Source organism: Rhinoraja longicauda, chromosome 25 (assembly GCF_053455715.1).
Source record: "Rhinoraja longicauda isolate Sanriku21f chromosome 25, sRhiLon1.1, whole genome shotgun sequence".
Lineage (NCBI taxonomy): Eukaryota > Metazoa > Chordata > Chondrichthyes > Rajiformes > Arhynchobatidae > Rhinoraja > Rhinoraja longicauda.
In genome coordinates this window covers 23,888,429-23,903,546 of record NC_135977.1, presented here as the reverse complement: position 1 = coordinate 23,903,546, position 15,118 = coordinate 23,888,429, and the positions used below count along the sequence as shown (strand labels likewise).

The 15,118-nt window shown below is 40.3% G+C and overlaps 1 protein-coding gene across 1 annotated transcript in view; it reads right to left on the bottom strand.

Annotated features, from left to right (window-relative positions):
• Positions 1–324: 324 nt before the first annotated feature.
• slc15a4 (solute carrier family 15 member 4) overlaps positions 325–15,118 on the bottom strand; it is a 46,836-nt gene continuing 32,042 nt past the window's right edge. Inside the window, exons 7-8 of the mRNA XM_078421700.1 lie at positions 8,557–8,715; positions 325–2,476 (exon numbers count right to left, since the gene is read on the bottom strand). Of these exons, the coding sequence (XP_078277826.1) occupies positions 2,292–2,476; positions 8,557–8,715 (344 nt within the window). The 3' untranslated portion in view covers positions 325–2,291. The remainder of the gene's footprint in view (positions 2,477–8,556; positions 8,716–15,118) is intronic.

The window sequence follows — 15,118 nt, the reverse complement described above, 5'->3', positions numbered from 1 at the left end:
AAACTGTGCAGACCAATTAGCAGGAGCATTCATGGACATCTTTAATCTCTCCCTACTCCGTTCTGAGGTACTCACCTGCTACAAGAGGATCACTATCATCCTGGTGCCAAAGAAAAGCAAGATGCTGTGCCTTAACTACTTCCATCCACTATCATGAAGTGCTTTGAGAGGCTGATTGTGGAAGGCATTACATCTGGTCTACCAAGCAACCTTGATCCTCTGCAGGATAAACTTCAAAACATTGTGATCAACTTGTAAAAAAGACAGACAAAATAGTGGAAAACATCAATATTTTTATTAATAACAATAATTTGAAAAAGCTTGTTCAAAAATGATAAAAAGTGCTTATATAGTTTAGAACGTTTATATCCCATTGTTGTTATCCCGTGTCTGATGTTGTTCCTCAGTCCTCATGTTTCAGCAAGAACTGCAGAGATACTAAGAAGTCCCAGAGGGGCACACTGTTCGTTTTCTCACTCTGATACTTCGCTCATTTCATTGAGCCTCAGGAGCAGGTCTCACCAGGCTGCAACCTTCTGTCATTGTAAGGGCAGCCTGCCTTCCTCAAAGCCTCAAAAGCAGCGGTCAGACATGGGCCTGTGCAGCTCTTCCGCTACACCACTGTGCCCTTGTTTCTCTTGGTTCCTCTGAAGTCTCAAATTTTTAAATCATCTAATGTCACAATAACTTCCTGACTTATGCCTTTGGATTCCCTTTACTCTCACTTAGAATGAAGATTTTCATGAGCCATGATCCATAATGTATTCTCTAGCTCTAATGCTTCACCACCTTTGTTAAAACCTGGCGATTCCATTTTCAGATGCCCTCCAAAAATCTTTCTCAGGCCCGCCATCCAATCTATCCCCAAGCCTGTTAAGTTTGGTAAATATAAATGCAAATTGTTTTTGACAGTGATCCACCATCCACATTTTTTTTTATTTTTTTTAAAAGTAAGTTGTTCTTCAGCTATGCTGGCAATATGCTTCCCACCGATTTCATGAACCTAAGGGCCAAATGTTTGATCATCTCCAAGACATGAAGAGCCACATTTATCGTTAGGGATTACCACTTTGCTAGCCATCGAGGTAACTCTTTATTGTGCTGGATCAATAATAGCATCTATGAATAAAAACATTAAAATGTCCAATTACACTGGTTTTGCCTAAAGCCATGAAAGTCTCCAGTGGGTGTGCAGATAATTAACATTTGATAGCATATAAAATCAAAAACATTTGCACCAAGAATTCAATATGTTCAGTATTTCAAAAAACGACTTTAAATTAAAAATAAAGATGCAGAGGGTGTCCTTTCATCATATTCTGCAACGTCTGTAAATAAGCATCTTTGTACATTTGAAACAAATTATGTTTATTTGGCACTGTATAATTTTATACTTTAGCCAAAATTAATCTCTGACAGCTTCAGTTTAATGCTTGTTAAAATAATAATTAAAAGACACACAAGATTAAGAATGAAGAAAAAAAATACATTGTTCAATTGCTTTTGCCAGTCGGTAAAATAGTGCACACTATCCCAATTCAACATAAGAAAAGTTAGTCTGCAGTCTAATGACGAGATGTAAACCTGTTATGTGCGTATTTGGTAAGTTATGATAAGCTAGCATTTCCTACATTGCTTTTTAATATGTAATCCAGTTATTCATTTATTCATCAGTCAACTGGTAAATGGCACAATGCATTATCCTCAGTCTTCAGTTGTAAACATGATTTGTAGAAATATGAGGGTTGCAATTAAGATTTTATTTGCTTTATGAAGGGGTGTCGACTCAAAAGGACATCACTGGCACATATTTATGATGCTAAAATTTTTACAATCATCTTGATAACACAAGCAAAAGACTAAATAAAACTATCCAGTTCTTTGCAATGAAATACTCTTAATATCGACATCTGCTAAAAGTTACTGGGTCTGAATTAAAATACTGCTGGGCATTTAATGAACACTGGCACTTCACCAGACTCCAATATACCTTCTGGATTTCCTTCTGTATTTCCTTCTGTAGCCGTAGGCAGTGAAAGTAGAACTCAAAGATATGCTGCCCTGCTAACAGGAACATTACCAGCTTGGTTTAATGGTCTGCATTACCTGCCAGCACTTACTTGTAGTGTGCCTTATCTGCTACAGGTCTTTCAGGCAACTCCTCAACCTGAAAGTTTCATTCTGCAATAGGCAAGCTTAAGGATACCACCCAATCCTTCACATACCCAGAGGAAGGAGTTACAAGTACTTTCTCAATAATGACTTATTTTCACATGTAGCGGTTCCCGCTTTCAGTTCCTGGTCTGATTATGTCGGAGTTCTTCATTTTGTCTTCTTCCATTGATGAGCAGCAAATCAGATTTGGATTTGTGGCGATCAAATGTCACGGATACAACAATAAAAATGATCAGGGTCATACACTGTACGGCTGCTAGTAAGAAGAAATAGTAGTCCATGTGGCACTTGTTGATATTACCTGATGGGAGTAGTGGGAGGAAAAGAAAATAATTAAACTTTAGAAAATTCAGTTTATTCAAATTAAGATACTGAGCAACGAAAAAAAAGATTTCTAAGATCAGTTAAAATTATTTAAACCAGATGCCTTTGATTCTCCTCTAATGATGTATAGTAAAACACCTAGAATCAGGTAACTGAATGGGAAATCTCAATGGCTTGGCTTCTGGCTCACTCATTAGTACACCAAGTCCTGATCAACTGCACATTTACAGCCTGCAGGGCTAAACACGGGCATGTAGCTGGAGTCGATGGCAAGAACACCAGGGATCAGGAATGTGGGGAGGTTTGCAGCAGGAACTGAGGTCTGCAGTGTTTGCGTCTTCCAGCTCGACAAATAAACTGAAGCGTGCAAGCTGAAACCCACAGGGTTTTGTTTCCCACTCCCTCTCAAACTCAAGCACACAACATGCTGGAGTAACTCAGTGGGTCAGGCAGCATCTCTGGAGGACATGGATAGATGATGCTTTGGGTCAGAATGGGTAGGAAGGAACAGCAGATGCTTGTTTATACTGAAGATTGACACAAAGTGCTGGAGTACCTCAGCGAGTCAGGCAGCATCTCTGGAGAAAAGGAATATGTGACGTTTCAGGTCGGAACCCTTCTTCAGACTGAAAGTAGGGGTGGGGGAAACTGGAGGTAGGAAAATGCCAGAACAGAAGTGGGCCTACTGTTCAATTGCATCCAATCTCCAAGTTAATGAAGTATGGAAACAGTGATTGTTTAAGATGGATGTTTCTTGAAAATAAATACAGGCAGTGCCCTGGTTACATAAGGGTTCCATTCCTGGGAACTGTCAGTAAGATGAATTCTACATAAGTCAGAAACATCCTTTTTCAATAATAAATCACTTTATATCGCTCTACCTATACGTGCTATAATTCTTTCATGTCATTCAATCATCACAGTTGCACTACCCATAATTAAACTAATAGAATATCTACTGTATCCAGTTATTAATGAATACCATGAAACATTGTTATTACTAGCTTGAAAAATGCTTTTAAAATGAATGGGAGAATTTGTGTGAAGTCAGATTTCCGTAAATCAGTTTACAGTATTTGTAATCTGGAAAGCCCCTGTTAACATTTAGAGTTGTATTTCAAGTTTCTGGACTTCAGAATAAAATAATTCATCTGGTTCAAAAATACACTTTACTCCCACTGAGACAGGTGGGGAATTACAATCCCTCCACATCCATCACGTTTAGTGTGATAACCAATGCATTTAAATCAAAATGCAGTGCTCATTGCTTTAAATAACTACATTGAGATCAAGGCAGAATGTACGGAAAGACAATTTGCTCTTGAACTAAATTACATAAAATACCCCATTAAAACCAGGGAACTAAGATTTAGTACTGTAACAAAATTATGCCTGGTAATGAGACTGAAATACATGCAAAATCTAAAGCACGGAGCATGAAAATTTACCAAGTTATAATTTAAGATTTCCTCATATAGCTTTATTGATGTTGAGGAATTTAAGATTAGTATTGTTTTATTCCTCCATTTGACAAATCAACTCTAATCGTTCACACCATGAAATATGATGCAATTAAATCCAGCAAGCTATATATTTCTGGTACTCAACACTAGTAATGCACACACACTTTGGAATAGAACCTTTCTTTTAGAGAATGACAAAAGAGGGTTGATTAGTAGGACTAGATGTTACAATCCCTAAAGTTGCACTACAATTGACTGGTGTTGTTCTTGTGGGTGACCACTAGGTGATGTTGCTACCATTCAGACACATCTTCAGTTGTGTACCTCAACGTCACTGGGTGTTTCGGCCTTTTATCACAAGACACCCTCAGTCGAGGCAGGCCCACCACAGGGTGATCAGCCCTGGGTGTGTGTCTTATGGTTAGCCTCTAGATGGTCACGTGGCAGCCCAGACAGTATCTTTTCTTTTCAGCCACAGCCAGTGACTGCTCCGTTCGGCGGCATTTGCAAGTTCTTTGATTGCCCTCCTTTGGGCCTGCCCTCTGACTCCAACTTCCCTCAGGAGCCTTGCAGTGGAACTGGCTACAAAGCCCCTGCACCCCACCTCCACTGGACATTAGAATGCCAATCATTTTCAGCATCATGGTTTAAAGATGCAATTAATACCAAATAACTTAGAATACAAGCATAACTTCTTTGCTTGGCATATGCAAATGGCACAAAAGAGACTACTCAGAGCTTTGCTTTCTTATATCTAAACAAATGCATGACTGCACCAAATAAACATAAATAGGAAGAGTACTCCCTGATTGATCAACAAAGATTGAGGGTCATTGACAAAAGCAGAAGGACCATGCAGATTTTCTTTTTTTAACAGAGTGAATACTTAGGCATCAGAGTGCACTGTAATGTATTGATTTTGGTAAAATACATTTTGTATGATTTTGGTTTGACAAGGAGATCAGCTGGGGTTTCAAAGGAAAACGTAATATATCTAACTTGTGGGTGTTCCAAGTCCTGATAAAGCATTTGAACCCAGACCTCAGAGTCCAACTTCATTACAGAAAATTGGCTTCCCTTCATGCCCAGAACACGAAGCTTGTGGGGAGAAGCTGAATTCTAAGCACAGCATTGGGAAAGAATAACTTCTCAATAACTATCAGGCCTAAGGCAAGAACATGAGATGGAGCAAGTTAATAACTATTAAGAGTGCAAAACTACTTCTGGCACAGCAAACTACAGAATTATACAGATGTAATGAAGTGAGCACAAAATTGCCACCACCCTTTTAGAACTGCAACTCCTGTTTTTGTTGGAAGTAGACAGAATATCATTCGCAATAATTCATTTCTACAATTCAAACGTTAAGATATTGTGTCTCAAGTGGAAAACAGCATACGAATTGGATTGCTTGTGGAATGGGGTTCTTCTGCAAACTGGAGCAACATGAAGCAGATGTATCTATTAACTAATGGCATTAGATTTTGGAGAATAACAAAAATAAGTTGTTCAGCTCATGTAACAATGAGTCTAATTACATAGAACGCTCAAGACATGCATGTTTTGTCAGAATGAATTACCTTAAGGATATCAATTAAAGTCTAACAAGTAAATCGTCCCAAACAACAACACACTACTGTTTTAAAAAAAAGATCGATTTTGTTTGGTTCTTCATATTCAGTGGCATACAGGCCTGGAATACCAGCAGTAGTCTGACTTGAATTGATTTATTTGCAATTTAGTGCCATTGATTGGATTGTAAAATTGCATATTGTATCTTATCATTATATCTGATTACACACTGGACTATATTTTGATGAGAAAACCATCAGTGCTTGTTATTGTTAGTGAAACTGCTGGCAGCTTCAGGAGTTCTATGCTTGCTCAGTCTTTTACCAAGTTGTTGTCAGTTATTTTCCATGGAGAGCAAATTTGGTGATTTCTTCACTGTAATCAAGGGGAGATCACTTGACATGATTTAGGTTATTAATAGAGTGATACAGTGTGGAAACTGGCCCTTCGGCCAAACTTGCCCACACCGGCCAACATGTCCCAGCTGCACTAATCACACCTGCCTGCGTTTGGCTCATATCCCTCTAAACCGGTCCTATCCATGTACTCTCTTGACTCTTACCTGTCTAATTGTTTCTTAAACGTTGTGCCTCAACTACCTCCACTAGCAGCTCGTTCCATACACCAAACATCTTTTGTGTGGAAAAGTTACCCTTCAGATTCCTATTAAATCTTTTCCCCATTACCGCAAACCTATGTCCTCTGGTCCTCGATTCCCCTACTCTGGGCAAAAGACTCTGTGCGTCTACCTGTTCTATTCCTCTCATTATTTTATACACTAATGAACACGTCCTGTTTAAAACACGAAGAGCATGTTGTGCAAAGTCCAACAGTTTAAAAATGGCATCGGGAGAAATAATTACTGCAGGGTCAACTTTTTAAAAAATAATTTATTGGTTGTGTAGTACAATTCTCTCAAATACTAAAGGCATTGATTTCTTTATTTGTCATGGTATTTCAACTTCCAGTACAATCACATGCACGTTTAAATATTTGATTTAGTGCCGTGTGTAATATTTTAAAAATATTATTAAAAATTGAAAGCTCTGCTTGCTGCTTTGACATATTGCTCAGCCAATCTGGGGGGGGGGGAGAGGAAGGAGAGGGTGCTGCACCAATGCAGGAGAGGCTTGGGGCCAACGGGTCCACTTGGTCTAGTAATAACATAAAATGCTGGAGATATCAGAACAAGCAATGTAACAATGTAACTAAATCCAGATAAAAGCTGAATTGGAATGAAAAAAAATCTGCTTGTTTGCTTTTTGCATTTTTGAAAACCACAATCTTTGAAATCACAGGTAACGTAACGTCCTGTGATTCAAATTTGTATAAAACAACTCATCAAAACAAATCTCTATAACAAACACATGCAGCGCTGAAATTAAACATTTTCATGGCTTAATAATACAAAATCATGAGTTGCCAAGTCAGCTGTTGAATGACTCAGTTGTCAATTGTATTACAACGTAGTGAATACTTCTGCCTACAAACAAAATCCTGCAGAAAAACTTCATGGTTGCTAAGAGGTTTTTATGACACATAAAATCAAAAACACTTTGGCCCTGGACCTTTTTTTTTTAAATGGAAAAATAGAAAACAAATTATCATGCTACTTCTGAAGAGACACGAGTCTGATAAACATCAGTCAATTTCAAAGCAAACAAGCAGATTTTTTTTCATTCCAATTCAGCTTTTATCTAGAATTTGGTTACATTGTTATTGAAATTGGGGTTGTGTTCTTCAATATTTTCAAGCACTAGGATACCCTCAAGCGTTTCATTATTCCCAAGGCACAACTTTGAGAATAATTTCATAACATAAATTGCATTGCTGCTGTTTTTGCTTTGGTTTGAGATATTGGTTGAGAAGAAAAATTGTCAGGTAGTGTTTTGGATTAGTTCAACTTTCCAGAGCTTGCTGAAAATAATACTGAGTGGGGAAAAAAAGTTGAGGATTTGATCCTGGCTAAAAAAAAAGGGGGGTTGCAAATCAGCATTTCTGCATCAGTTTCAAGCGAGGTGAGGTTGCGGATGGATGAGGTTTTTACGCACAATAGTGAGAGAGATGACAGATTGCCAATCGATTTTATTTGATTTGAGACAATAATCTGACTGCATTACTTGCACGGAGCTTAAGAAAATCCCTTTGCAAATCCCTGTTTGTTTTTTTAGCATTTATTACTTCAGGCTGTTAATGCAAAACAATAAAATATCGGGTGAATATTGTGGATATAAAGCCAAACAGAGATCGGAACTACTCTCTCATGTGGATGAAAATGATAAACTGGCACCATTAAGAGAGAGACATTGGGCAACTTTTATGAAAATATGCATGAAAATACAGTTAATTAATTCAGCTTCCATGTCTTTTAAAATTTGGTATAAATGGTTTAAACCAGGTACTGCTTTAATATCTCCTTTCAGCCAATGCAATTCCTGAAAACCTGATGCAACTGATTACCATGTCTTATAACATAAAAGGAGGCCATTTTGTCATAGAGTCATACAATATGGAAACAGGCCCTTCGGCCTAACTTGCACACACCAGCCAACATATCCCATCTACACTTGTCCCATCCGCCTGCGTTTGGACGATATCTCTCTATACCTATCTATGTACCTATCTAAATGTTTATTGTTGCGATAGTACCTGCCTTAACTACCTCCTCTGGCAGCTCGTTCCATACACCCACTACCTTTTGTGTAAAAAAATCCTGTTAAATCCATTCCAGATCACAGTGATCCCATTCTCCCATCCTACAAATTTCCACGTAGCCTATTCTTCCCACACTCCCTTCAACACCCTGCAGATTTTTTCCATTCACCTGCACCATAGGAGCAACTGACAATGGCCAATTAACAGTTGTAGAAGGAAACATGAGTATTCAGAGGAATCTGATGTGGTCTCCGGAAGAACATGCAAACTCCACAAACTTAGCCATGGAGGATCAGAATTGAACCAGGTTGCTGGAGCTGTGTAGCTGCAGCACTACTACTATCTACATTAAGCTGTGTTTACTCACCAAAATCACTTTTGCAATTCATCCAACCTATTCCGTCCACCGATACCAGGGCGAGAAGTCCTGAACCAACAAAGGAGCCAACTCCAGTAAAGAAAAAGAATAGACCCATGATGGCACTTTGCATAGATTTAGGTGCAGCTGAATAGGCAAACTCCAGCCCTGAAAAGACAAAGACGAACATTTCATATGTTACTTCATTGTTCCATGTACGAGAGTGTTGAGCAGAATACAGATTAATCTTTGATTTGCAGAAATCATTTTCCGGCTTTGAATAAATTTTCAAGCAGGACATTTTTCATTGCAAACCCCCAATTCACAAATTGCTATTTGAAAAAATATATACAATGAAGACCGGCTATAGTTTAATTTTGAAGTTCATTCTTGTTATAAACTCATTTACGATGATGATACAGCAAAATTACCTAAACGTCTGCTAAAATGAGGGAGATCAAAATTAGAACTTGACCTATGTATGGCACTTTGTCACATGTACTGAGGTACAGTGAAATTCATTTTTGTTTTTAGTTCAGTACAAGTATCACTATACATAAGCACTTAGATACATATTAGATAAGCATCTCAGATACAGTACAAATGTATAGTAGTACAGTGAGACAGTATGCAGAGTGGCCAGTTTGGCACCATTTTCAGGTCCCAGTTGCTCTAAGTGCAGGGATCTTGATCTGACCATGAAGGCCTGTTGTCCTGGTGGCATTGCAGGATCGGCCTGGTTAAGGGTAGCCATTGGTCCTCCGCCAGTGCTCCACCGCGGTTGGCCGCGTCCGGTCCATGTGCTCGACCTCTTGGAGCAGCACCCAGTCTAGCCGAGCCCCCAGGTAGTTGCAGGACCTCCAGCAGCCCACTCCACCATCGAGGCCGTGCATTCCCTCCTGCAGCTGATCCGCTTAACGGCCCTCCAGGCGGCTTCCCATCGGTCCTCGATCCGGTGGGCGAGCCGAGCCTTCCGGGCAGGTTCTGGTTTGTGACGCAGGTCCACCGTCCGCGGCGGACGTTGGGCCTCGGAACAAACGCAGCCGTGCCACCACGGAACACTGCATGGAGCGCCTTTATCTGAATAGATGCAGTAAATGGGTCTCAAGCAGTCATCCCACTGACTTTGACTTTCTGATAACATATCAACTGCAGTGCAATGACTAAAAGGATCTTCTAGTCCCAGAGAGATCCCTCTGACAGACATTTTTTTAAGTAACTAATTTAAAAATAAAAAGATACTGTTCTGATCAGAATAATATGAATTACGCCCATAAAGGTCGTATTACAGAAAATAAATTTACTCTAAAGCAGCCCATTCTGACTGAATGTAAAAGGTATCCTTCAAGGACTTCCTCATTTATACAGCTGACAGAAGTAAATAGTCAAAATTGTGCAACTCAATCAACTGAATAGTCTGAAATATTTTTCAAGTAAAGCTACTTTGTTATTTTAAAGGTGTGTACACTGGTGATGGCATCCAAATGATGTTACTGCCAGCAATATGTCTGATGTATCATCTTCAATGTGCCTAAGCATTCATGGACAATCTGCAGATGCGCTTACCAAATAAAATTTGACAATACGGAACCTTAATACAGTGACAGTGAAACGGTATCAAGACATGACTTAAAAATAGGAAAAAGATAAAGCAATGAGATTTGAGAAAGGAATTGCACAGAAACAGGCCCTTCGGCCCATCCATGATGACCAAGATGTCCCATCTATATTAGTCCCTTTTCCCTGCGTTTGCCCCATATCGCTCTAAACCTTTGCCATCCATGTACCTGTCCAAGTGTCTTTTAAATGGTGTTATATTACCTGCCTCAACTGCTTCCTCTGGCAGCTTGTTCCATATACACCCACCATCTCAGTGCTAAAGTTGCCCCTCAGCTTCACATTAAATTGTTCCACTCTAACATTAATCGTATGTCCTCTGGTTTTCGATTCCCCTATTCTTGGAAAAAGACGGTGCATTAACCCCCTCGGTTCCCCTCATGATTTTATACATCTCTGTAAGATCACCCCTCCACCATCTGTGCTCCAAGGAATAAAGCCCTAGCCTACCCAACTTCTCCCTATTGCTCAGGCCCTCAAGTTGTGACAACATCCTTGTAAATCCTTTCTGCACTTTTTCCAGCTTAATGACTTCCTTCCTTGCATTATTATGTAACCAGAATAGAACACAGTAATCCAGATGTGGCCTCTCCAAAGTCTTGTACCAGCTGAGAGCTTTAGCAGAGGAAAGCACCATAGAAGGAGCCATTAAAATTGAAGATGTTCAAGAAGCTAGAAGCGGTAAATTGCGACCATCAATAGCAGAACTGTAGAAAGTTAAGGTTTAGACTGAGTGATTTAAGTACAGATGTGCATCCGACATCTACCCAGCAGACTCAGAAACAAATTGTGGTAAAGACTAAAGAGATGGTATTGATCTACTAAGAGCACAAACGTGCTTATTCAGAGCTGGATATCGGCGTAGCAGTCAGATAATGTGGAAACAAGGGTGCAATTGAGAGAAAATGTCAATGAAGTTGAATTGTATCAGTGACATAAATGCAGTCGTCAAGAGTGGTATAATCGGCGAAGTTAAAAGATTGAGCAGGCATTGTACCAGGCCACACGGTCATGAGTGTACGGGAAGTAGACCAGAGGACTGAGCACACAACCCTAAGGGGCAGCAGTATTGATGGTCAGGGTGGAGGAAATAATATGACCAATTTTAATTGAATGAGTTCTGCTGGTCAGGTAGTCCAGAAGCCAGCTGCAGATGGAGCTACGAAGCCCAAGGCTCAGAAGTTTAGAGATGGGCTTTTTTGATATTATATGGCTGAGGTGTAATCATTTGAAAGCATCCTAATATGGGTTCTTATTATCAAGGTAGTCCAGAGCTCTATCTATTGCAAAGGAGATGGCATCCTCTGTTGACCTACTTGTCCTGTACGCATAATGCAAAGGGGCTAAATTGCCTGGACGACTGACACAGATACGGGCCATTAACAATCTTTCAAATCATTTCATTATGGTCTACGTTAGAGCTACTAGGTGGTAGTCATTTATTCTTCTTGGAGACTGGAATGATGGACACTTCCTTGGTACACTGCTGAAGTAAGAGGGTGAAGATGAAGATATCAGCGAAGAATGTGGCCAGTTGACTGGCGCACAATTTCAGAACTCGTCAGGGACTCTATCCAGGCCAGCAGCCTTCTGATAGTTTGCCTTCATAAAAGCAGATCTGACCTGCCACCAAGATGCATGGGACAGACCAAGTGGGGGATGTGGGTACGCACCTAGATGGAACTCTTTTTGACTGTTCAGAGCAGGGATATACAAGGCATTGAGCTCATTCGGTAGAGATGCTGTTTACTTCTACTGGGTTACTTATTACACTAAAAATAGCACTCTTCACATTCGTGGCAGCAATACTGCAAGGTTTGTTTCATCATCAGGATTGAAGATAAACACTGGGAAAATCGACCCATTATTTTGATGTGCAATATCATTTTGTATGTGCTTTAATACAATTGTGACCATTTCTGGATGAAGTCTTGCCCATCAGGAAATTTGGCCAACAACTTCAGAGTGCAATTCAAACATGCAGATATCAATTCCTCTGTTATTTACACATGTAGCAAGGTCTTCGATATGCAGGATACTCATTCTTCCATTAACAATTGAAACTTGGGAAAAAATGTAAGTAATGCTCACCACTTTAAAATCCCAGTAAAACAAGCAAATGCTAGACTGAGTCACCAACCATCCCAGAAGTGCCCTCACTCTGACATACATTCGTTGCTTCCCCATTGTGCTTGCCTGCTGAATGATCAATGGGCTGTTTGTGCAGTTCCATTCTGCAAGTGTCATTGCCTGCAGCAGTCTTTCATCAGATTGGAGCGCCGATCTGTCTGTATTATACAAACACTGCTCACAATGTCTTGGGGGGCATTTAGTACATCAGAATGGATGCATTGGTACAATTTCCACATTTCCTGTGGCGCTGCTTTTCGATGGCTCTGACTTCCTTGCAAAGTGTACTTCAAAGTTGAGACCACATTCCAAGGATTTTCAGTGACAATGACAGGCAGCTCTGATGCCTGCAGGCAACGACCATCAGCAAATGTGCAAGCTGATTTTATAGCTCACTGACACAGGTTAACCCCCCCCCCCCCCGAGACAAGGGTGAAGGACTGGCAACTCAGCAGCCCATGATCAAAAGCTTGCAAGGATGTTGGGGAGTGGAATATAAAAGAAGGTGGCATTGCAATATTAATTAGGAAGTCGGCTGCTACAGTAATGAGGGTATCTTAGAAGGTTCATCAAATGAGGCCATTTTTGTAGAAGGCGACAACAAAAAGGGGTGTTCACTTTGCTAGTCGTATACTATAGGCCTATCAAGCTCTGTAGATAAGTCCATCAGAGAGTAAAGTCCATCAGAGACCACAGGGGCAAAGTGTGAAATGCACGAGGTCTTAAAATAATACTTTTCACCTGCATTTACTTTGAAAGATATTGTCGCGGAGATTTCTGAGGGGAGACAGTGAACTTTTAGAACATGTTAACATTAAAAAGGAGAAAGTATTAGGTATGTTAGCAGGTTGAAAGGTGGACATAATCAATGGGCCTTGATGAGATGTATTCCAAACTGCTATAAAAGGCAAGGTCGAAGATTGCTGTGGCCGACAGACATTTTTAAATGATGAGGTGCCAGATAATTAGAGGACGGTACAGAGGTGGCACAGCGGTTGGGTTGCTGTATTACACTCCAGAAACCTGGGTTCAATCCTGACTATGAGTGCTGTCTGTACAGAGTTTGTACGGTCTCCCTGTGACTGCGTGGATTTTCACTGGGTGCTCCAGATTCCTCCCACACTCCAAAGGTGTACAGGTTTGTCAGTTAATTGGCTTCTGTAAATTGTAAATCGTCCGTAGTGTGCAGGATAGTGCTAATGTACAGGGTGATCGTTGATCAGCACGGACTCACTGGGCTGACGGGCCTGTTTTCATGCTGTATCTCTAAAGTAAAGTAAATGACAGCAAACATGGCACCCTCCTTCAATAGATGCAGCAGAGATAAGCCTACAGGCCTTTGAATCTAACGTCAGTGATACAGAAATTATTGGAAATAAATCTGAGGTATGGTGTTAATCTACACTTGGAAAGATAGGGATTAGTCAAAGATAGTCAGCATAAATTTGTTACCCTGTAACAAACTTCTGCCTAGTCAATTTAATTGGTGAGGGAAGTACAGCTGATGTAGTGTACATGAACTTGAGCAAGGCTGTTGACAACCTTACAAATCCAAAGATCTGAGGGTAGCAGCACAGGGCAGGTAAGTGGTAAAAAGCCGTGTGCAGAACACTAGCATTACTTAACAGGGAGAAAAAGATGAAAGCAAGGAGGTTGTGGAACTATTTTACAAAACATTGGTAGGCCACACCCAGCAGAGGACATGTTTGCACAGGAAGCTTCACCAGGATATTGCCTGGGAATGGAGCATTTCACTACTGAAGGCACACTGGAGAGCCTGGCTTTTTTGTTTTCTTGGAGCAGGTCTATAAAATTGTGTAGGAAGGAACTCCAGATGCTGATTTACATCGAAGATAAACACAAAATGCTGGAGCAACTCAGCGGGTCTGGCAGCATCTCTGGAGAGAAGGAATGGGTGACGTTTCAGGCCGTGACCCTTCTTCAGAGTTAAAATAGTGCAGGGCATAGACAGAGTAGATGGCAGGAAATTATTCTGCATTGCATAGGTTCCAAAACTAGAGGATGTGGATTTAGGGTAAACATGAAGAGATTCAAAGGAAATCCAAGGAGCAATATTTTCACAAGAAAGTGGCTGGAATTTGGCAAAATGTGGGTAGTTTCAAGTCTGTAAAACTGCTTCAAATTCAGCCTCTGAGACTATTTCAGATAATTTTTATTGAGGTCATTTGTAAGCAACTCTTCAAGCTGAATTTGCATTGACCATGTACTTTACGTTTTCATTCCAGCATGACCACTTAGTGTAAAAGAGCAGATGGATTGCTGACTAAACTACATCTTTCTAATATCTTCAATCTGGAAAAAAGAACACAACGTTCTTCGAAGAGTATCGAATTTTAATTCAAAACAAATACAGATCATATTATTTGACATTGGCTTTCTGCCAAGATATCCTAAGAGATCCTGAATGTTTGAGATGGAGGAATTGCTGGGTTATAGCCATGTATATTGTGCACCCTCATTATAGATATTATCTTCTGCATTGCCTGATTAATCAACTTGAGCAGATTGATACCAACATTCAGCCATTGCTTCATAGTTTCTTTCCCTCGCAGATTATTTAAAGCTTAAAACAAATGCAGTGAACTTGTTAGTGTAAGAAGATAACTGCAGATGCTGGTACAAATCGAGGGTATTTATTCACAAAATGCTGGAGTAACTCAGCAGGTCAGGCAGCATCTCTGGAGAGAAGGAATGGGTGACGTTTCGGGTCGAGACCTCCAGTGCCATAGTGAGGCCCACCGGAAATTGGAGGAACAACACCTCATATTTCGCTTGGGCAGCTTGCAGCCCAGCGGTATGAACA